Raw genomic sequence first — 21,973 nt, forward strand, 5'->3', positions numbered from 1 at the left:
CAGCACTTTTGCAGAACACGTCCTTGGACGGTTCACAGATCACAATAGAGGCAGTGTAGTCTAGTATTTTGAGACACAAGTTCTTATCTCATCCTACCCCCTAACGTTCCTCACATGAATCACAGCTTGTTATGTGAAACAATTTATATCAGTACAGTACAAACCTTCTATGTTTAATCACCAATGCATTCCTTCTAAGCTATTCATCCCTCCAGTTATGAGAAAATAGATCCCCACATCACCATGGGAGAATCTCAATTGCATACTCCTCGCCTCCTCAAAACCCATTGGAGGAGAAGGTCACAGGGGAGGGAGCTCTGGCTTTCTCATCCAATGGGTTTTGAGGAGGCGAGGAGAGCCGATGCGAGGAGTATGCGATTTGAGATTCTCCCACGTGACTCCATTCCACAGGACTTTGTGTTGTGAGGTGTGGCTGCATGCTGCAGGACCCCTGACCCAATGGGAGTGGAGTGTGGGGCGTTGGGCAACATGCCTGAACTAAACACTGAGCCAGGGAGAGTAGGAGAGAGGAGAGAATACACCCCCACACCCCTCTGCTCCAGCCAGGAGAGAATACACCCCCACACCCCTCTGCTCCAGCCAGGAGAGAATACACCCCCACACCCCTCTGCTCCAGCCTGGAGAGATTACACCCCCACACCCCTCTGCTCCAGCCAGGAGAGAATACACCCCCACACCCCTCTGCTCCAGCCAGGAGAGAATACACCCCCACCCCCCTCTGCTCCAGCCAGGAGAGAATACACCCCCACACCCCTCTGCTCCAGCCAGGAGAGAATACACCCCCACACCCCTCTGCTCCAGCCAAGAGAGAATACACCCCCACACCCCTCTGCTCCAGCCAGGAGAGAATACACCCCCACACCCCTCTGCTCCAGCCAGGAGAGAATACACCCCCACACCCCTCTGCTCCAGCCAGGAGAGAATACACCCCCACACCCCTCTGCTCCAGCCAGGAGAGAATATACCCCCACCCCCCTCTGCTCCAGCCAGGAGAGAATAAACCCCCACACCCCTCTGCTCCAGCCAGGAGAGAATACACCCCCACACCCCTCTGCTCCAGCCAGGAGAGAATACACCCCCACACCCCTCTGCTCCAGCCAGGAGAGAATACACCCCCACACCCCTCTGCTCCAGCCAGGAGAGAATACACCCCCACACCCCTCTGCTCCAGCCAGGAGAGAATACACCCCCACACCCCTCTGCTCCAGCCAGGAGAGAATACACCCCCACACCCCTCTGCTCCAGCCAGGAGAGAATACACCCCCACACCCCTCTGCTCCAGCCAGGAGAGAATACACCCCCACACCCCTCTGCTCCAGCCAGGAGAGAATACACCCCCACACCCCTCTGCTCCAGCCAGGAGAGAGAGGAAAGCGAGAGAGCGGAGTGAGGAGGTTCTTGTTACAGTAAAGCAGGGGTGCTACTCCTAGTGTTCACCTCTGCCATCCAACATGTTTCACAGTGAAATGTGTGTCCAGTCCTGCTTCAGAGTCAGCAGGACACGTGTCATGATACTACTGTGTGGAATGCTGCTTGTCATACAGTAGGCCTATTCCTCACCAGTGATCCTCTACATAGAAATAGAATTACTAGATTATATTTCCATGGAAGAACATGGTGTGGAGATGTCATGACAAACACGCTTGGTGACACAGTAGCTCTAATTTGTAATACAACTGGTCGATCTCTAAGGCATTCCTAGTCGATCACCAAACATCTCTGTAAAAAAACAACAACGATAAAGCCTTGCGTTCCTATTTTATGTGTTTCACGCTGTTGGCGGTAGGTGCACTTGATTCAGAAGCCCTAGCGCCGGGAAGGCACAGTGTTCCCATTTTGAAAAATGTAATGCGTCTGATGATAGAACTCCGCCTACCCGGTAGACCCAGAGAGCAAATAAAATACGCCTTACAGTGAAATGCTTACTGACAAGCCCTTAACCCACAATGCATTTTTAAGAAAGAATACCCTAAAAATAGATAATAATAATAATAATTAAAGAGCAGCAGTAAAATAACAATAGTAAAATAACAATAGCGAGGCTATATATAGGGGCCACCGGCACAGAGTCAATGTGCACCTATAGGCATACCGCTGGCCAAACAGATAGCTCAGACCACCGTGTGCAGTTTTTTCGAGCCGTAGACTGTAAAAAGAAGACTCGAACGCACATCAAAGTTGATACTGTGACATTTCAACACTTTTAAAACCATAACTAGTGACCCATTGAATACAGCAAAGAGCTGCTGTTTTTATGTGTAAGTTCATGTTGAAGTTGTTATTCAACACTGTCAACACTTCAACACCTTTATAAGCCATATAAGCTTTATAAGCCACCAGCACTGCAGCTGCAATGAATCAGTATAGCAAAGTGTTCCGATAAGCTTGCGTTGATATTATTAGCAGCTTGTCTTTTTTAATATCGAGGAATATTTCACTTTCTCTGGTCACAGGAGTAACAACATTAATTTGTGCATGAGGCAGAAATAATGCAGTGCAATTTGAGTTTCGCCATCAGCTGGAAGACTGGCCCATTTTCTCAACGGAGGGAAGGAGGGCGAAGGGACCGTGAGTCGGGGGGAAGGAGGGCGAAGGGACCGTGAGTCGGAGGGAAAGAGGGCGAAGGGAACGTGAGTCGGGGGGAAGGAGGGCGAAGGGACCGTGAGTCTAGGGGAAGGAGGGCGAAGGGACCGTGAGTCGGGGGGAAGGAGGGCGAAGGGACCGTGAGTCGGGGGGAAGGAGGGCGAAGGGACCGTGAGTCGGAGGGAAAGAGGGCGAAGGGACCGTGAGTCGGGGGGATGGAGGGCGAAGGGACCGTGAGTCGGGGGGGAAGGAGGGCGAAGGGACCGTGAGTCGGGGGAGAAGGAGGGCGAAGGGACCGTGAGTCGGGGGGGAAGGAGGGCGAAGGGACCGTGAGTCTGGGGGAAGGAGGGCGAAGGGACCGTGAGTCTGGGGGAAGGAGGGCGAAGGGACCGTGAGTCGGGGGGGAAGGAGGGCGAAGGGACCGTGAGTCGGGGGGGAAGGAGGGCGAAGGGACCGTGAGTCTGGGGGAAGGAGGGCGAAGGGACCGTGAGTCTGGGGGAAGGAGGGCGAAGGGACCGTGAGTCGGGGGGAAGGAGGGCGAAGGGACCGTGAGTCGGGGGGGAAGGAGGGCGAAGGGACCGTGTGTCTCGGGGAAGGAGGGCGAAGGGACCGTGAGTCTGGGGGAAGGAGGACGAAGGGACCGTGAGTCTGGGGGAAGGAGGGCGAAGGGACCGTGAGTCGGGGGGGAAGGAGGGCGAAGGGACCGTGAGTCTGGGGGGAAGGAGGGCGAAGGGACCGTGAGTCGGGGGGGAAGGAGGGCGAAGGGACCGTGAGTCTGGGGGAAGGAGGGCGAAGGGACCGTGAGTCTGGGGGAAGGAGGGCGAAGGGACCGTGAGTCGGGGGGGAAGGAGGGCGAAGGGACCGTGAGTCGGGGGGGAAGGAGGGCGAAGGGACCGTGAGTCGGGGGGGAAGGAGGGCGAAGGGACCGTGAGTCGGGGGGGAAGGAGGGCGAAGGGACCGTGAGTCTGGGGGAAGGAGGGCGAAGGGACCGTGAGTCTGGGGGAAGGAGGGCGAAGGGACCGTGAGTCGGGGGGAAGGAGGGCGAAGGGACCGTGAGTCGGGGGGGAAGGAGGGAGAAGGGACCATGAGTCTCGGGGAAGGAGGGCGAAGGGACCGTGAGTCGGGGGGAAGGAGGGCGAAGGGACCGTGAGTCGGGTGAGGCAGCCTTACCGTTGCTCCCTTGCTCCCCTCAGATTGACCATCCGATGCAAGCCATCAATCCAGTAAAAAAAATAATAATAATAACTTAGTGGGAAAAAAAGTATTTAGTCAGCCACTTAAAAAGATGAGAGAGGCCTGTAATTTTCATCATAGGTACACGTTAACTATGACAGACAAATTGAGATTTTTTTTTCCAGAAAATCACATTGTAGGATTTTTAATGAATTTATTTGCAAATTATGGTGGAAAATAAGTATTTGGTCACCTACAAACAAGCAAGATTTCTGGCTCTCACAGACCTGTAACTTCTTCTTTAAGAGGCTCCTCTGTCCTCCACTCGTTACCTGTATTAATGGCACCTGTTTGAACTTGTTATCAGTATAAAATACACCTGACCACAACCTCAAACAGTCACACTCCAAACTCCACTATGGCCAAGACCAAAGAGCTGTCAAAGGACACCAGAAACAAAATTGTAGACCTGCACCAGGCTGGGAAGACTGAATCTGCAATAGGTAAGCAGCTTGGTTTGAAGAAATCAACTGTGGGAGCAATTATTAGGAAATGGAAGACATACAAGACCACTGATAATCTCCCTCGATCTGGGGCTCCACGCAAGATCTCACCCCGTGGGGTCAAAATGATCACAAGAACGGTGAGCAAAAATCCCAGAACCACACGGGGGGACCTAGTGAATGACCTGCAGAGAGCTGGGACCAAAGTAACAAAGCCTACCATCAGTAACACACTACGCCGCCAGGGACTCAAATCCTGCAGTGCCAGACGTGTCCCCCTGCTTAAACCAGTACATGTCCAGGCCCGTCTGAAGTTTGCTAGAGTGCATTTGGATGATCCAGAAGAGGATTGGGAGAATGTCATATGGTCAGATGAAACCAAAATATAACTTGTCGTGTTTGGAGGACAAAGAATGCTGAGTTGCATCCAAAGAACGCCATACCTACTGTGAAGCATGGGGGTGGAAACATCATGCTTTGGGGCTGTTTTTCTGCAAAGGGACCAGGACGACTGTTCCGTGTAAAGGAAAGAATGAATGGGGCCATGTATCGTGAGATTTTGAGTGAAAACCTCCTTCCATCAGCAAGGGCATTGAAGATGAAACGTGGCTGGGTCTTTCAGCATGACAATGATCCCAAACACACCGCCCGGGCAACGAAGGAGTGGCTTTGTAAGAAGCATTTCAAGGTCCTGGAGTGGCCTAGCCAGTCTCCAGATCTCAACCCCATAGAAAATCTTTGGAGGGAGTTGAAAGTCCGTGTTGCCCAGCGACAGCCCCAAAACATCACTGCTCTAGAGGAGATCTGCATGTAGGAATGGGCCAAAATACCAGCAACAGTGTGTGAAAACCTTGTGAAGACTTACAGAAAACGTTTTACCTGTGTCATTGCCAACAAAGGGTATATAACAAAGTATTGAGAAACTTTTGTTATTGACCAAATAATTATTTTCCACCATAATTTGCAAATAAATTCATAAAAAATCCTACAATGTGATTTTCTGGATTTTTTTTCTCATTTTGTCTGTCATAGTTGACATGTACCTATGATGAAAATTACAGGCCTCTCTCATCTTTTTAAGTGGGAGAACTTGCCCACTTGGTGGCTGACTAAATACTTTTTTCCCCCACTGTATCTGTGCCTCACAAGTAATACAACAAATTATCTATTACCAGTATGATCATATACCTAAATGTTTTAAATATAATTTCAAAATGACCTGAGAAGAACAACATTGGCAGGGCAATTCAAGCATAGCCAATGCAGTGATAATGTATTGGGGCCTATAGCCTACTGCACAAATCTCATTGCTACAGAACTGTTTTTAATTGGTTAATGTTGCATAGGCTTAAGTTTTTTAAGTCATGTAAAAAGAAATCTGAGCGGTAGATCTCGGCTTGCATTTTGACTCAGAAAGTGATCTTGACTCAGAAAGTGATCTTGACTCAGAAAGTGATCTTGACTCAGAAAATGTTGTTGACCACTGGGCTACAGTGTTGTGCTTGATTCTGTAACAGTGTTTAAAAGACCACCCAGTGAGCCACAACAAAGATAATATTGTTTTTCTATTCTCAAATGATGATTCAGATGACCACAAAAAAAGACGAAGATGAAACAGCCGTAAAAAGAAACCCCTAAAATAAGATGACAAATAATTCAAAATAGGATATTGCATAATGTCACGAGAATGTAAACAACAAAGTGACTAAATAAGCATAGCTCGTTAGCATACAGTGCCTATAGAAAGTCTAAACCCCCTTTTTTTCACATTTTGTTCCGTTAGAAAGTAGGATTGAAAAATATTTGTGATTTTTTTTGGTCACTGATCTACACAAAATACTCCATAATGTCAAAGTGAAAAGAAGATTCTACAAATTTGTACAAATGAATACAAATTAAATAACTAAAATATAGTTATTGCATAGGTATTCACCCCCTTTGTTTTAAGCAAGCTTAAATTAGTTCAGAAGTAAAATGTGGCTTAACAAATCACATAATAAGTTATATAGATAATAGGGGTTGACATAATTTTTTAATGACTACCAATTCCTCTGTCCCCCATACAATACAGTACAACATTTGGAAGGTCCCTTAGTCAAGTATTGAATTTCAAGCACAGATTCAACTACAAGGACCAGGAACTTTTCCAAAGCCTTATAAAGAAGGGCAATGATTGGTAGATGGGTAACAATAACAAATCAGACATTGAATATCTCTTTAAGCATGGTCAATTTAATAATGATGCTGTGGATGATGTATTAAACCACCCAGACACATCAAAGATACATACATTCGTCCTTCTGAACTGAGCTGCAGGACAGGAAGGAAACTGCTTAGTGATGTCAACATGAGGCCATTGGTCATTTTAAAACAGCTACAGAGTTCAATGGCTGTGATGGGAGAAAACTAAGGCTGGATCAACAACATTGTAGTGACTCCACAATAATGACTGAAAGGACAGTGGAAAAACAAAACATGCATCCTATATGCAACAAGGCGCTAAAGTAAAACTGCAACAACAAACACGGCAAAGTAATACACTTTTTGGCCTAAATGCAAAGTCTTCTGTTTGGGGCAAATCCAACACAACACATCACTGAGTAACTGCGTCCTTATTTTCAAGCATGGTGGTGGCTGCATCATGGTATGGGTATGTTTGACATTGGAAAAGACAAGTTTGTCAGGATGAAAATTAATGGGATGCTTCAGTCTGCTTTACACCAGACACTGGGAGAGGAATTCACCTTTCAGCAGGACAATAACCTACAACACAAAGCCAAATCTACACTGGAGTTGCTTCCTAAGAAGACGGTGAATGTTCCTGAGTGGCCAAGTTACAGTTTTGACTTAAATCTGCTTGAAAATCTATGGCAAGACTTGAAATTTGCTGTCCAGTCATAATCCCCAACACCTTGACAGAGCTTGAAGAATTTTAAAAAGAATAATGGGAAAATATTGCACAAATCCAGGTGTGCAAAGCTCTTAGACTTCCCCAAGAAGACTCACAGATGTAATTGCTGCCAAAGGTGTTTCTAACATGTATTGACTCATGGGGTGAATACTTATCTAATCAAGGTATGTGTTTTTTTTCTTCATTAATCTTAATAAATATATTTTCTTACATTTTGACATTACAGAGTATTTTGTGTAGATGGTTGACCAAAAAATTCTAATAAAATAAAAAATGTTCCTACTTCCAAGGGTGTTGTAGACTTTCTATAGGCAGTTGTTGCAGAATGTTACAGGCCCAGCTGGCTCTAACAGTCATGGTAACAGTCTTCCATTGCATCATACTTCTTTTCGATGGCTGCGAGCGTCAGATGAGAAATGTCTGATATGCTGGTGTCATTTGAAGACAGTACCATAGAAATGTCAGCCATATTGAGTGAACCCATGAGTGTTCCAATCAAATTGCCATGGTCTGAGGGGCTTAGTCCCTTCTAGTCTTTCTATATCTATGGTCAGTACAACCCCGGAAGAACATGAGGGGGCTGGTTTGTTGTAGTGTTGTTCTTCTCCGCACTCTTTGGTCCTCGGTTCAGGATGAAAATGGTCCATTGTACGAGATATGTATGGTCGTATTTTGAATATGGGAAATGAATGACACAAAATTGTCCTCAATCTGAGACTGAATGGTCCATTTCATGACCAGTTGTGTCCATTTCATGACCAGTTGTGTCCATTTCACCATTGAGGTCTTATCAGCTGTTGTATTACAAAGATAAGTCTGACTTTGATGCCCCCATCGACAATGACTGGAGCTGGGAGCACCAGTCAGTCTGTCAACCAGACCAGTCTGTCTCAGGGTAGGTGGCTGGTTTATGGATTAAAGAGTATTAAAGCAGCTGTCAGTGAACGGGAGACTCCAAGTGGAATCCACGTGCTTCTCAAAGCTCTGCACCCTCACACACACACATTCCACACCAGGTGATAAGCACAGTATAGGCGGATGGTTCCTCATAGCTCCTCATCTGCATCTCTGAATGAAGGTCATGGAACACATTCCCTCGCAACACTGAGGTCAACATACCCCATAATCTTCCTCATCCTATTCCTCCAACGTATTCCTCCTCCTATTTAACCATTTAATTTCACCTTTATTTATACAGCTTATTCTTAGTTAACGAGATCAAATCTGGTGATTCTCATCAAGACCTGTTCAAGATTCCAAGAGTGTGTGCCAGTGGCACACCTGCTGTCCTTCGGCCTCCTTCATCTGGCTCCAGTGGGCCTGCTGTTCCTCTCCGGTGCTGTTGAACCCCAGGGACAGCCAGCCCACCCTCTCCCTGGCCTTCATGCTGCTGCTCCGGCTGTACACCGACACCACCAGGGAGACCTCGGACAGCTGGAAGAGGGCCACCTGGAAGACAACAGAGATTGTGGTCCTCTGTAGCTCAGCTGGTAGAGCACGGCGCTTGTAACGCCAAGGTAGTCGGTTCGATCCCCGGGACCACCCATACACAAAAAAATATATATGCACGCATGACTGTAAGTCGCTTTGGATAAAAGCGTCTGCTAAATGGCATATTATTATTATTATAGAGATGGGGTGGGTTGTTTCTGTCTGTCTGTCTCTCTCTCTGTCTGTCGCTCTGTCTCTCGCTCTGTCTCTCTCTCTGTCTCTCGCTCTCTCTCTCTCTCTCTCTCTCACCTGAAAGACAAAGGTTTCCTTGTAGGTGGGGTTGGGCTGGCCGCGGCACACCGACGTCTTGCACTTGGACATCTCCTTGCCCTTGGAGTCCAGCATGTTCAGCTTCACATAGGTGTCTGTGGACAAAGGGAGGGAGGGAGAGAAGGGGGAACATGGTGAGATGCTGCCATCTACTGAAGATTAATGAACATAACAGTGAAGAATAGCCTGTGGATTGAGTGTCTTGAACCACAATAGTGTCATTTTCGATCCCAGTAATTTTTCGGTTCTCTTTCACGACATGCCAACATTATCAGAGAGGAGCAGACACGACTCTGGTACAGATAGTACAGATCGATAGCAGAGGACTCACCTCTCATGATATAAAGTTGTCCCCCTATTAGCTGTTTTATACAACAAAACAGACCGCCTGGGACACAACACACAGGGCCAGGAGGAAAGGGAAGAGGACACAACACACAGAGGGCCAGGAGGAAAGGGAAGAGGACACAACACACAGAGGGCCAGGAGGAAAGGGAAGAGGACACAACACACAGAGGGCCAGGAGGAAAGGGAAGAGGACACAACACACAGAGGGCCAGGAGGAAAGGGAAGAGGACACAACACACAGAGGGCCAGGAGGGAAGGAGGAAAGGGAAGAGGAAAAGCGAGGGAAGGAAAGAGAGAAGACAGTTTAGAGAGGATAAAAGACTGAAAGTAAAGTAAATAAGAGGCAAGAATAGAGAGATTATTCCACCATTATAAATAAAAAATGTTATTCAAATCTACGTATTTTAATGCTATAGCTACCCTACTCAATAACATGACCAGCAATGCCTTATACCAGAAGAGAGCAATGCCCCCCATGCATTAAGATGACCCCATGTCTGTCTCATCTACCGGTACAGACCTGGGTTCAAATAGCATTTGTTTTCTTTCGAATACTTAAGCTGCGCTTGATTGAGCTTGCCTGGCACAATGGAACCAATGCAGTACTATTTCAACCCTGGTATGCTATAGCTACCCTACTACTTCTACATAACATTATCACAGATACAGCGGAAGAGAGCTCATCCATATGTGATGTCATCCATATGTGATGTCCACTCACTGGGAGGTTTGTCTGAGGCTGTGTTCTTGAACTGTCTTCCCTGGATGACCTCTGCAGAGAGCCTGCCAGTGGTGGAGTTATAGATGAGGCCCAGTAGGATCTCTGGTGTGGAGTCCCATGTAGAGCGGTAGGACAAAGCCGCCACGCTGCGAGACACACTCAGCAACGACCCACAGCCCTGTAGGGAGACCGGAGAGGACAGCTAACACCACATACAGAGTTAGAGAGAGGCCTTGGTTTGAGAGAGGCCTTGGTAGGAATCAGTACAATGCAACTGAATGGCTTGGATTGTGTAAGACTATGCTTTGTCTATAGGGTCAGTCTACAAGATCCTGTACCATTTATAGTGCATGCATTTTAAACGATAGCTTCTACTGGTCATTTATCTACGTTCATACAAATCAGACTTCTTTGGCGAGACATTCCACAAACAGAATCCTCCCACACACAAGCCCCTCTCCACCCTCCAACCCCATCTCCCCAGCAACTCACCGTTAGTGCTGTGCCAGGCTCCAGTGTAACGGGCAGCGCCATCTTGCCCTGCAGGTTGAGTTTGGTCAAGTAGAACACCTTCTCTCCCAGCACCTTCTCCTTCTTCATCCTCCTGACGCTGTAGAGGCGGAACCTGACGGCGTGGTCTGCCAGCGCCTCCTCCTCCACCCTGGTGAAGCGGAAGGTCTCTGTGAACATGGGGCACGGCCCCCTCTGCACCCCCGTCTTGGCACGTTGCTTCTTAGTGGGCAGCAACACCAGGTGCACCTACATTTATATTTACAGGTAACACTTTACTTAAAGCATACATGTATCCTGTGTAGGGTTGCACAATTACGGGAACGTTCAATAAATTCCCTGGTTTTCCAGGTTCCTGGTTGAAGGATTCCGGATTTCCTCCTTATTCCCTCCTGATTCCAGGGTTCCTCCAACCGGGATTTCAGGAAACCAGGGAATTTATTGAAAGTTCTCGTAATTTTGCAACCCTACTCCTGTGTGGCTCAGTTGGTAGATCATAGCACTTGCAACTCCAGGATTGTGGGTTTGATTCCCTCTGGGGCCACCCATATGAAAGTGTATGTACGCATGAGTGTAAGTCGATATGGATAAAAGTGTCTGCTAAATGGCATGTAGTATTTTTTTATTATAGTTATAATGCTTTATAACTTGCTATAAGCATGAATGAGCCTTCATAATGTATTATTATAAGTGAGTTATAATACATTTTTGTATCAATTCAAAATCATTTTACTGAAGCAGATGCTCTTATCCAGGGTGACTTATAGTCAGTGCATTCAACTAAGGTAGGTACGACCACATATCACAATCATTGCAAGTAAAACTTTCTTCAAAATAACCGCTATCTGCAAAATCAGTGCTAGTAAGGAAATACGTTTAAGTGTGAGTGCAAGACCGACGAGTACAACAGTAAAGTGTTAGTTTGTTTACGCCCCACCTGCCACGCGATGTTCCCTGTCTGTTTGAGTGCGGGGATGTCGGTTGCTGCGGTGACAGTGACGGCAAGGCGTTGCTCGCCCGAGTCATACTCGAAGGCCACGTCCAGCGTGCCATACTTGGCCAGTGGCTCGGGCTCATAGCCCACGTGGAGATGGGAGGGGGAACCATCCTGGGGGTAGGGGGAGAAATAGAGAGAAAGACAGAAAGACGATAGATGGGAGGAAAAGATGCATTGAAATTCATGAATCTGTTGGATTCAGTCCTCATCTGTGACATCACAGAGTGAGGGTAGATATAGGCCCTTAGAGCAGGACACAGCACTGGGTGAAGGGGAGACGGGAGGGTGAACCATCCTGTGGGAGAGGCGGGGGAAAGGGGGTTAGAGAAAGAGAGGGAGGGAGAGAGAAAGATGAGAGAGAGAGAGAGGATGATAAGATGGATTTTAATGCATAAATCTGTCAGTGTCAGTCTTCATCTGTGACATCACACAGTGAGGGGAGATCTTAGAGCAGGACATGACACTGGGTGAGGGAGGGGTTAGAGAACGATGGTAGGCCTATCATAGCCAAACAGAGTACTAGCCAATAGGTTTATGTTGTTAGCATTTTCTAGATATCCGGTATGCAACTGAGCATGCCCGGCTAGCGTGACACATTGTCCTATGGGACATGCTAACAGTTCACCATCTGCCGTATGAGTGTCTTTGTCCTAGCTCACCTCTGGTCCCAGGACGGCAGTGCTGTCACTAGGTACGTCCTCATCGTAGCCCTTGTTGAGGTAACTCTCAGTGTCCTGGTCAACGCTGGCCTCACTGGAGCGCTGTGTAACATTACCGTCTGGGGACGACTCCCCCAGACCCCCCGCCCCCGACCGCGAGCGAGACACTCGGACCGGACTATCCTCGTCCTGATATGGGGGTGGCTGGAGCTCGTTGAGGGGAGAGCCTTGTCTCATCTGCTGGATGCTGTTGGCTGTGTAAGACAGTAATGGATATGTTTGATAGGTCTCTTGGGAAATGTTTCAATGATTTATGTGTGTTCTGCCAATCAGACATAGCGTGCATGCCTGTGTGTGTGTGTGTGTGTGTGTGTGTGTGTGTGTGAGCGTGTGCGTGCCTTTCTATGTATGTTGTCACATCTGTGAGTTTCTCACCTTGTCCGGTAGAGGCCTCACTGCTGTGGTCGCTGGTGTGTTTAGGTCGGTTGTCCCAGACTGAGGCTCTGTGCTGGGCTGAGGGTTCAGAGTGTCCCCCTGGTCTGTCCTCTTGAGTGTCCTCCTCAGAGCCACGCTCTGAGCAGCTCTGGTCTGGACAGGTGCAAACAGATACACACACACACAAGATCATAGTAGCTCATCACAATCAGCCCAACATAAGACACAACTCCACTCTCAGGGCCCGTATTCACACGCGTCTCAGTGTAGGAGTGCTGATCTAGGATCAGTTGAGCCTTTTACATCATAATGAATCAGACTATATGGACAGGTTGGGGATCATAGACCAGCACTGCTATTCTGAGACACTTTGTGGATATATGGGCCCTGATCATAGAGGATGTGTCACAGTATTTCTTTTTTTACGGAGCAAGCCCCTATCTCCCTGTTCTATCTATTTAATGGTCTCCAGATAGAGGACGTATTAGATATCAAACTGATAAAAGCATTTACTACACTTTATCTTAGCTGAACGTCATAGAATATAATTATCATATTTCTAACTGGTAAACTCTCTCCCTGTATCCATAATGTGACATCTACAACAATCATTGAGAGAAACAGGTAAAGCCGTGAGGAGAAAGAACTGAAAAAGTGAACGTGACAGCCACAGACAGATGTATTTTGATCCATCCATGACTGTTAAAACTTAATTAGTTTTCATGTTTAGAACCCTAAACACTGAGTTACAGTTAGGTTTCAGTTAGGTCACAGGTCACAGCCATGAAGAGTAGAAGAGGGGGGAAGCAGCACACCCTCTCACCTTTATCCCCTTTATTCTCCTTCTTGCTCTGTTTCTTCCCTTTCTCTTTCTTCTTGTCACTCTTTTTCTTCTTTTTCTCAGAAGAGGGAGAAATAGCAGGTTCGGACTCTCCATCTCCCTCAGGGCTCATCTTATTCTCTTCCTCCTCTTCAGCTTTCCCCTTGTTTTTCTTTTTGGATGCTCTCGACTCTTCCTCAGTGCAAAGAGATTGTGGTGGATCGCTATGGTCGTCACGCTGGTGGACCCCATTGGATTTGTCCTCTTTCTGTTCCTCTTTGTTCTGACTAGTAGTGTGGTTCTCTTTCGGTAATGAGCTGGTTTCTTTATCTTCAGGCTCCTCCTCGATGGTCTCCTGATGGCTATTCTTCTTCTTCTCCTCCTCCTGTTTCAGCCTCTCCTCCTTCTTCTTGTCTTTCTCCGCCTTCCTCTTCTCCTTCTCCTCCTTCTTCGTCTTCTCCTCCTCCTTCATTTTCTCTTCCTGTTCCTTGCCCTCTGCAGAACTCTCTCCTGGTTTTACCACTCGCCAGCCTCCATCTTTCCACACCCATTCCAATTGGGCTGGAACATAGTCCTCTGCTGTGACGTCACTCGATTGGTTATTCTTCGAGTCATTGGATTGGCTGAGGTTGGAGCTGTAGTCTGCCAAGCTTGAGCAGGCCTCTGAAGCCTGCCGCTTGATTTTGCTCCTGAATGAGTCTGCTATCCCTTCCTGGGCCTTCCCTTCCTTGTTCTCCTGGCCCCCCTCTGCCGGTTCTGCAGCCGCCTCCTCCTCCGTCTGCACCTTCTTGATGACCTGGTCACTGAGCTCGGTCAGCTGGTCACTGACGCTGTAGGTGGCATCACTGACGGCGCTGGCTAGGTCGTCCACTTTGCTGCTGACCGAATCCAAGATGGAGGAGATGTTTACAGATGGTAGGTTCTGCCCGAAGCTCTTGAAGAACGCCATGTTGGGTGGACTTGCTGACGGCTGGAGCTGCTGTCCTTCTCCACACTGTCTGGTGGATTCTAGATTATCTTATCACCTCATCACAGGCTCTGGCTGGGATATTTGGTTCATGAGAGTGTGTGGGCCAGGTATTACTGTCTGAAATCCATGACTGACACTTTATACATGTATGAGGAGGACAATCTGTGATTAGGGATAATGTCTATTCATGACCTTCTCATCCACAAGCATTATCGTAACAGTGATTGTGAGAGTTTTAAATTGTTGGTCAGACAATCAGAAATTGATTTATTTGTATATTTTGGGACGATCCCCCAGACCTACATTAAGCCTAAACCTGAACAAATAAATGAGCTTTTCATCCCAGAGCTAGGCTTTATCTGGGTCCAGGAAACTAGCCCAGGACCATAGAACAACAGACAAACTGCATACTGACGTTGAGTGTTGTACCACTTGACGTGTTTACCTTGCTGGTCGGGCCTATAGTCGTCGAGGCGTGGCAGGTCGCTGGCGCTCTCCACTGACAGCTTGTTGCTGAGGTAAAGAAAAAAGAGAACCATCACGGCCACAAAGGCCGCAATTGAGGATAGGACCCCTAGCAGCTCAGGAGACACTAGAGAGAGAGAGAGAGAGAGAGAGAGAGAGAGAGAGAGAGAGAGCAAAAACAGAGAGACAAAGGGAGGAGAGAATGAGTTCAGACTTGATAGCTTCACCTGTATAGTACAGTAGAGACCTGATAGCTTCACCTGTATAGTTCAGTAGAAACCTGATAGCTTCACCTGTATAGTTCAGTAGAAACCTGATAGTTTCACCTGTATAGTTCAGTAGAAACCTGATAGCTTCACCTGTATAGTACAGTAGAGACCTGATAGCTTCACCAGTATAGTACAGTAGAAACCCGATAGCTTCACCTGTATAGTACAGTATAAACCTGATAGCTTCACCTGTATAGTACAGTAGAAACCCGATAGCTTCACCTGTATAGTACAGTAGAAACCTGATAGCTTCACCTGTATAGTACAGTAGAAACCTGATAGCTTCACCAGTATAGTACAGTAGAAACCTGATAGCTTCACCTGTATAGTACAGTAGAGACCTGATAGCTTCACCAGTATAGTACAGTAGAGACCTGATAGCTTCACCTGTATAGTACAGTAGAAATCCGATAGCTTCACCAGTATAGTACAGTAGAAATCCGATAGCTTCACCTGTTTAGTACAGTAGAAACCTGATAGCTTCACCTGTATAGTACAGTAGAAACCTTTCACCTGTATAGTACAGTAGAGACCTGATAGCTTCACCTGTATAGTATAGTAGAGACCTGATAGCTTCACCTGTATAGTACAGTAGAAACCCGATAGCTTCACCTGTATAGTACAGTAGAAACCTGATAGCTTCACCTGTATAGTACAGTAGAAACCTGATAGCTTCACCAGTATAGTACAGTAGAAACCTGATAGCTTCACCTGTATAGTACAGTAGAGACCTGATAGCTTCACCAGTATAGTACAGTAGAGACCTGATAGCTTCACCAGTATAGTACAGTAGAGACCTGATAGCTTCACCAGTATAGTACAGTAGAGACCTGATAGCTTCACCAGTATAGTACAGTAGAAACCCGATAGCTTCACCTGTATAGTACAGTAGAAACCCGATAGCTTCACCAGTATAGTACAGTAGAAACCCAATAGCTTCATAATTACAGTACAGACCAGTTAGCTTCACTATTACAGTCCCTGGATGGGAGACCAGATGCTGCTGGAAGTGGTGTTGGAGGGCCAGTAGGGGGATCTGGTCTAAGGAGATCCCAATGCCCCAGGGCTGTGAATGGGCCATTGCCATGCGTATGGTGCCGTCTTTAGGATGCGATATTCAACGGGTGTCCTGACTCTCTGTGGTCATTTAGAATCACATGGTTCTTATCGTAAGAGTAGGGGTGTTAACCTTGGTGTCAAGGCTAAATTCCCAACCATGCCCCATTCCATCATGGCCACTTAATCATGCCCCTCATTCCTAATTGGTATATATCACTCCTTACCTCTCTAGCTGATGTTTGGTGAGCGTTCTGGCACAAAACTGGTTGCTGTGCATTGATGAGTTGAGTTTCCCCCTTACTATGTAAAGCGCTTTGAGTACCTCAGTTGGTAGAAAATAACTATAGAATACAATCAATTATTAGTACAGTTAGCTTCACCATTACAGTTATAGCTTCACCATTACAGTATGTATAGCTTCACAATTACAGTACAGTTAGCTTCACCAATACAGTAAAGTACAGCACAGTTAGCTTCACCATTACAGTACCGTTAGCTTCACCGGTACAGTACAGTTAGCTGCACCATTACAGTACAGTACGGTTAGCTTCACCAGTACAGTACAGTTAGCATCACCATTGAAGTAAAGACAACACCGTTAGCTTCACCATTACAGTAAGGTACAGCACTGTTAGCTTCACCATTACAGTAAGGTACAGCACTGTTGGCTTCACCATTACAGTACAGTACAGTTAGCCTCACCAGTACAGTACAGTTAGCTTCACCAGTACAGTTAGCTTCACCAGTACAGTAAAGTACACCACAGTTAGCTTCACTATTACAGTACAGTTAGCTTCACCATTACAGTACAGTTAGCTTCACCGTTACAGTACAGTTAGCTTCACCATTACACCACAGTTAGCTTCACCGGTACAGTACAGTTAGCTTCACCATTACAGTACAGTTAGCTTCACCATTACAGTACAGTACAGTTAGCTTCACCAGTTCAGTACAGTTATCTTCACCAGTACAGTAAAGTTATTTTCACCATTGTAGTAAAGTACAGCACAGTTAGCTTCACCATTACAGTACAGTACAGTTAGCCTCACCAGTACAGTTAGCTTCACCAGTACAGTTAGCTTCACCAGTACAGTACAGTACAGTTAGCCTCACCAGTACAGTTAGCTTCACCAGTACAGTTAGCTTCACCAGTACAGTAAAGTACAGCACAGTTAGCTTCACCATTACAGTACAGTTAGCTTCACCATTACAATACAGTTAGCTTCACCATTACAGTACAGTTAGCTTCACCGTTACAGTACAGTTAGCTTCACCATTACAGTACAGTTAGCTTCACCAGTACAGTACAGTTAGCTTCACCATTGTAGTAAAGTACCGCACAGTTAGCTTCACCATTACAGTAAAGTGCAGCACAGTTAGCTTCACCATTACAGTACAGTTAGCTTCACCAGTACAGTACAGTTAGCTTCATCAGTACAGTACAGTTAGCTTCTCCAGTACAGTTAGCTTCTCCAGTACAGTACAGTTAGCTTCACCATTACAGTACAGTTAGCTTCACCAGTACAGTACAGTTAGCTTCACCAGTACAGTACAGTACAGTTAGCTTCACCAGTACAGTACAGTTAGCTTCACCATTGCAGTAAAGTGCATCACAGTTAGCTTCACCATTACAGTACAGTTAGCTTCACCAGTACAGTACAGTTAGCTTCACCATTGTAGTAAAGTACCGCATAGTTAGCTTCACCAGTACAGTACAGTTAGCGTCACCATTACAGTACAGTTAGCTTCACCAGTACAGTACAGTTAGCTTCACCAGTATAGTACAGTTAGCTTCTCCAGTACAGTTAGCTTCACCAATACAGTACAGTTAGCTTCACCAGTAAAGTACAGTAAGCTTCACCAGTACAGTCAAGTACAGTTAGCTTCACGAGTACAGTACAGTTAGCTTCACCAGTACAGTACAGTGGAGTACAGTAAGCTTCACCAGTACAGTACAGTGGAGTACAGTTAGCTTCACCAGTACAGTACACAACTCTTGGGAACAAAAGCATTAATAGGATATTACACTCCAAAATCAAAGTTTGTCAGATGTTTTTTAAATCTCAAAAGTAGTCAAACGTCAAGACAAATCCACGTCTCACGCCATCAATTGTGTTGATCCATCTAAATACCTCAACCCCAAATTAATGGAAAGGATAAGCACCAAATAAGATCTGGAAATTATATGGTGCTTATCTTTCCCATTCATTTGGGGTTGTAGTTGAAATTGTAGTTATGGAAACAGGGTAGTTAATTGACAATATACACTGAGTGTACAAAACATTAAGAACACCCTCCTAATATTGAGTTGTAGCCCCTTTTGCCCTTAGAACAGTCTCAATTTGTCGGGGCATTGACTATACAAGGTGTCAAAAGCGTTCCACAGGGATGCTGGCCCATGTTGACGCCAATGCTTCCCACAGTTGTGTCAAGTTGCCTGGATGTCCTTTGGGTGGTGGACCATTCTTGATACACACAGAAAACTGTTGAGCGTGAAAAACCCAGCAGCGTTGCAGTTCTTGACACACTCAAACCAGTGCGCCTGACACCTACTACCATACCCCATTCAAAAAACGTAAATATTTTGTCTTGCCCATTCACCCTCTGAATGGCACACATACACAATACATGTCTCAAGGCTTAGAAATCATTCTTTAACCTGTCTCCTCACCTTCATCTACACTGATGGAAGAGGATTTAACAAGTGATATCAATAAGGGATCATAGCTTTTACCTGGATTAACCTGGTCAGTCTATGTCATGGAAAGAACAGATGTTCATTTTGTTTTGTACACTCAGTGTACAGGCCATTGAATAGCCACTGGTGCATGAGTGGGTGTTTAATTATAAAAATAGCACAGAGCTGCCCGAGGAAAGAAAAGTTCAGAACATACTTCAAAAGTCCACATGAGAGCCTCAATTTAGATCTGATGTGCACATGCACTGCCACTGAGAACAATTCAGGAACACTGAGAATAATTCAGCAACTATGAAGGGTCGTTGGTAGAGTATTGTGGGCAGACGATCATCAATATGAAAACTTGTATTGCCTGAGGAGTCAAGGCATTACAGCTCTCGTTCACACTACATCTCCAGAGAAAAGGCCCACCATTCATCCAACCTCTTGCCCCGACTGAGTTCAGAAGGAACTACTTCTCGTGGACTATCTCTTCTTCTCACCATGGCAACAGGCAGAGACCACTGAAACTGACAAGAAGCAGTGCCTTCTCCTGTGTCCTCCTCTCCCAAATGAATAGACTGATAGTCAAAGCTCAGCGAAAAGACAAAGAGAGGGAGAGAGATAAAGAGAACCCATGGACACAGCTCACCTTCTCCATTCTAGCAGCTGTAAAAAAATGTTTTACATTGAGTATGAGTCTGAAATCCCTCACGTCTCGCCTGCAGTGAAGTATTCCATTCTGTCAAAACAGCAGTGTTGTTCCTCTTAGTGGTGATCTGGTTATCCAAGATAATTATTGAGTCATACACAAAGAAAAAGGACATTTTAAAAAGTCCCAAAACATAGAAATCGGTTATGATCCTAATATTGAGTCCAACATAACCAAAAGCTGTTACAACACTTCGAGACCATGTGGTGATCTTTCAAGTTTGGTACAAAATTCCTTAATTCTCAACAACACCTAACATAGTTACAGTACCTATCCTCTCTCACTGGCGACAATTCTGGTAATTGAGTCGTTAGGTCCTGAAGTGACCCTGAAGTCCAAAAGCCAGGCATAACTGTACTGTACACTATGTCCCTGTCCCTAACCGGAGTGTGGTGGTGGTGTACTGCTGTGTACATGTCAACATCTAAATAATTCAAACACCTGCAGTAACAGGATGCCTCTCTCATTGACAGACGCTAGCTGAGCGTTAGCCATTAGCCACCCCATGCTAACTTGACCTGAGCCGGTGTTCACAAAGTCCAAGTGCTGATATAGGAGCAATTTAGCCTTTTTAGATCTTAATGAAGGTGAATATATGGGGACCTGATCCTAGATCAGCACTCCTAGTGAGATTATTTTTGAATATGTGCCCTGAGCCCCATGTTGTCCCACTCTGCACTCACTAAGGAGTGCTGTAATAAGCCAATGGAGGCTGTGGTCATGGAGGCTGGTGGTCATGGAGGCTGGTGGTCATGGAGGCTGGTGGTCATGGAGGCTGGTGGTCATGGAGGCTGGTGGTCATGGAGGCTGGTGGTCATGGAGGCTGGTGGTCATGGAGGCTGCTGGTCATGGAGGCTGCTGGTCATGGAGGCTGGTGGTGAGTGAAGTCATGGTAACTGTGGACTGACTCATGTTATACTGCCAATCAGTCATAGGACAGATGGGATGGGCTTGTATGATGACTTTCCACAGCAGCAGAGTGGATTGGTTGTGTGTGTGTGTGTGTGTGTGTGTGTGTGTGTGTGTGTGTGTGTGTGTGTGTGTGTGTGTAAGCGGGGGGTGGAGGTGAGTGGGTAGGGGTGCGTGTGTGTTCTTGTGTCTTCCCAAGGGGCAATCTAAGAACCGAGCATCAGAGAAAGAGAACAACAACCGTGCTCTGCTGTACGGTATGTGAACTGATGTCCAGAGCCTCAGGGCTACATCTGTTTCTCAGGTAACGGCCACAATATATTTTTAAATGCAGTTCACAAAAAAAGTAATTAAAAGTTAAAGAACATGAACATTTGACATACAACTAACGTAGTATATATGTTAACAGCCAAGTTACTCTGACAAATGTGTGCCGGGTTTGTCCACATAATTCTAATTCAAAGAATCATGTGATTACCTGAGATTCTTTGAAATGACTGATAAGAAAGAAAAAAACTGCCACATTTATTTGAATATTTCCCTTTTGCATAATTCACTGTTTGCATTCAGGCTAGCTGAGCATGGTAGCAATGGCAACATTGTTTTGATCCCCTTTTTCAGGACCCAGTATCAGGGTGCCATTGTAAGTGTGTTTGAGGTTACTACAGGAAGTGTAGAGTGCGCGTAGAGGAAACTTTGCTTACACATGGACTCCCACATACGAAAACAAAACCTCTGTGGTAAATAAATCATGAATACTGTTGCCTTCTCTAGAGGAGAGTTCTAAAACCTGATATGCCACCCATTAATAATTCACATACAGATATACAGTAGAATCTTCAAGAAGTTTGTAACTATAACTATTGAGTATCCCTCTACATATGTAGGATCTTAATTTGAGCCAGTTCACTGCAGCAGGAAAATAATCCTGCAGCAACAGGAAATGTGAATTATTACGTGGATTATAATTAATGTAAATTTTTTGTAGGGGTTGATACATTTTTCATTAGGAACAGACATATCAGTGGCAGACATATCAGTATGGATGACGGATCACCACCTCAAGCTGAACCCTGGCAAGACGGAGCTGCTCTTCCTCCCGGGGAAGGACTGCCCGTTCCATGATCTCGCCATCACGGTTGACAACTCCGTTGTGTCCTCCTCCCAGAGTGCGAAGAGCCTTGGCGTGACCCTGGACAACACCCTGTCGTTCTCCGCTAACATCAAGGCGGTGACCCGATCCTGCAGGTTCATGCTCTACAACATTCGGAGAGTACGACCCTGCCTTACACAGGAAGCGGCACAGGTCCTAATCCAGGCACTTGTCATCTCCCGTCTGGATTACTGCAACTCGCTGTTGGCTGGCCTCCCTGCCTGTGCCATTAAACCCCTACAACTCATCCAGAACGCCGCAGCCCGTCTGGTGTTCAACCTTCCCAAGTTCTCTCACGTCACCCCCCTCCTCCGCAC

General features: G+C 46.3%; 1 protein-coding gene across 1 annotated transcript; it reads right to left on the reverse strand.

Moving 5' to 3' along the window:
- Positions 1–8,039: 8,039 nt before the first annotated feature.
- Positions 8,040–15,002, reverse strand: LOC311106751 (uncharacterized protein). The gene is made up of 9 exons (XM_084149147.1): positions 13,446–15,002; positions 12,623–12,775; positions 12,188–12,477; positions 11,469–11,639; positions 10,412–10,780; positions 10,022–10,223; positions 9,284–9,340; positions 8,932–9,047; positions 8,040–8,640 (listed from the first exon to the last, which is right to left on the reverse strand). Exons 1-9 carry the CDS (start codon positions 14,389–14,391, stop codon positions 8,440–8,442), a joined length of 2,505 nt encoding a protein of 834 aa, XP_084005273.1. The 5' UTR covers positions 14,392–15,002; the 3' UTR covers positions 8,040–8,439.
- Between the last annotated feature and the right edge of the window lie 6,971 nt (positions 15,003–21,973).

Source organism: Coregonus lavaretus (assembly GCF_964263955.1).
Source record: "Coregonus lavaretus genome assembly, chromosome: 31".
Classification (NCBI taxonomy): Eukaryota; Metazoa; Chordata; class Actinopteri; order Salmoniformes; family Salmonidae; genus Coregonus; species Coregonus lavaretus.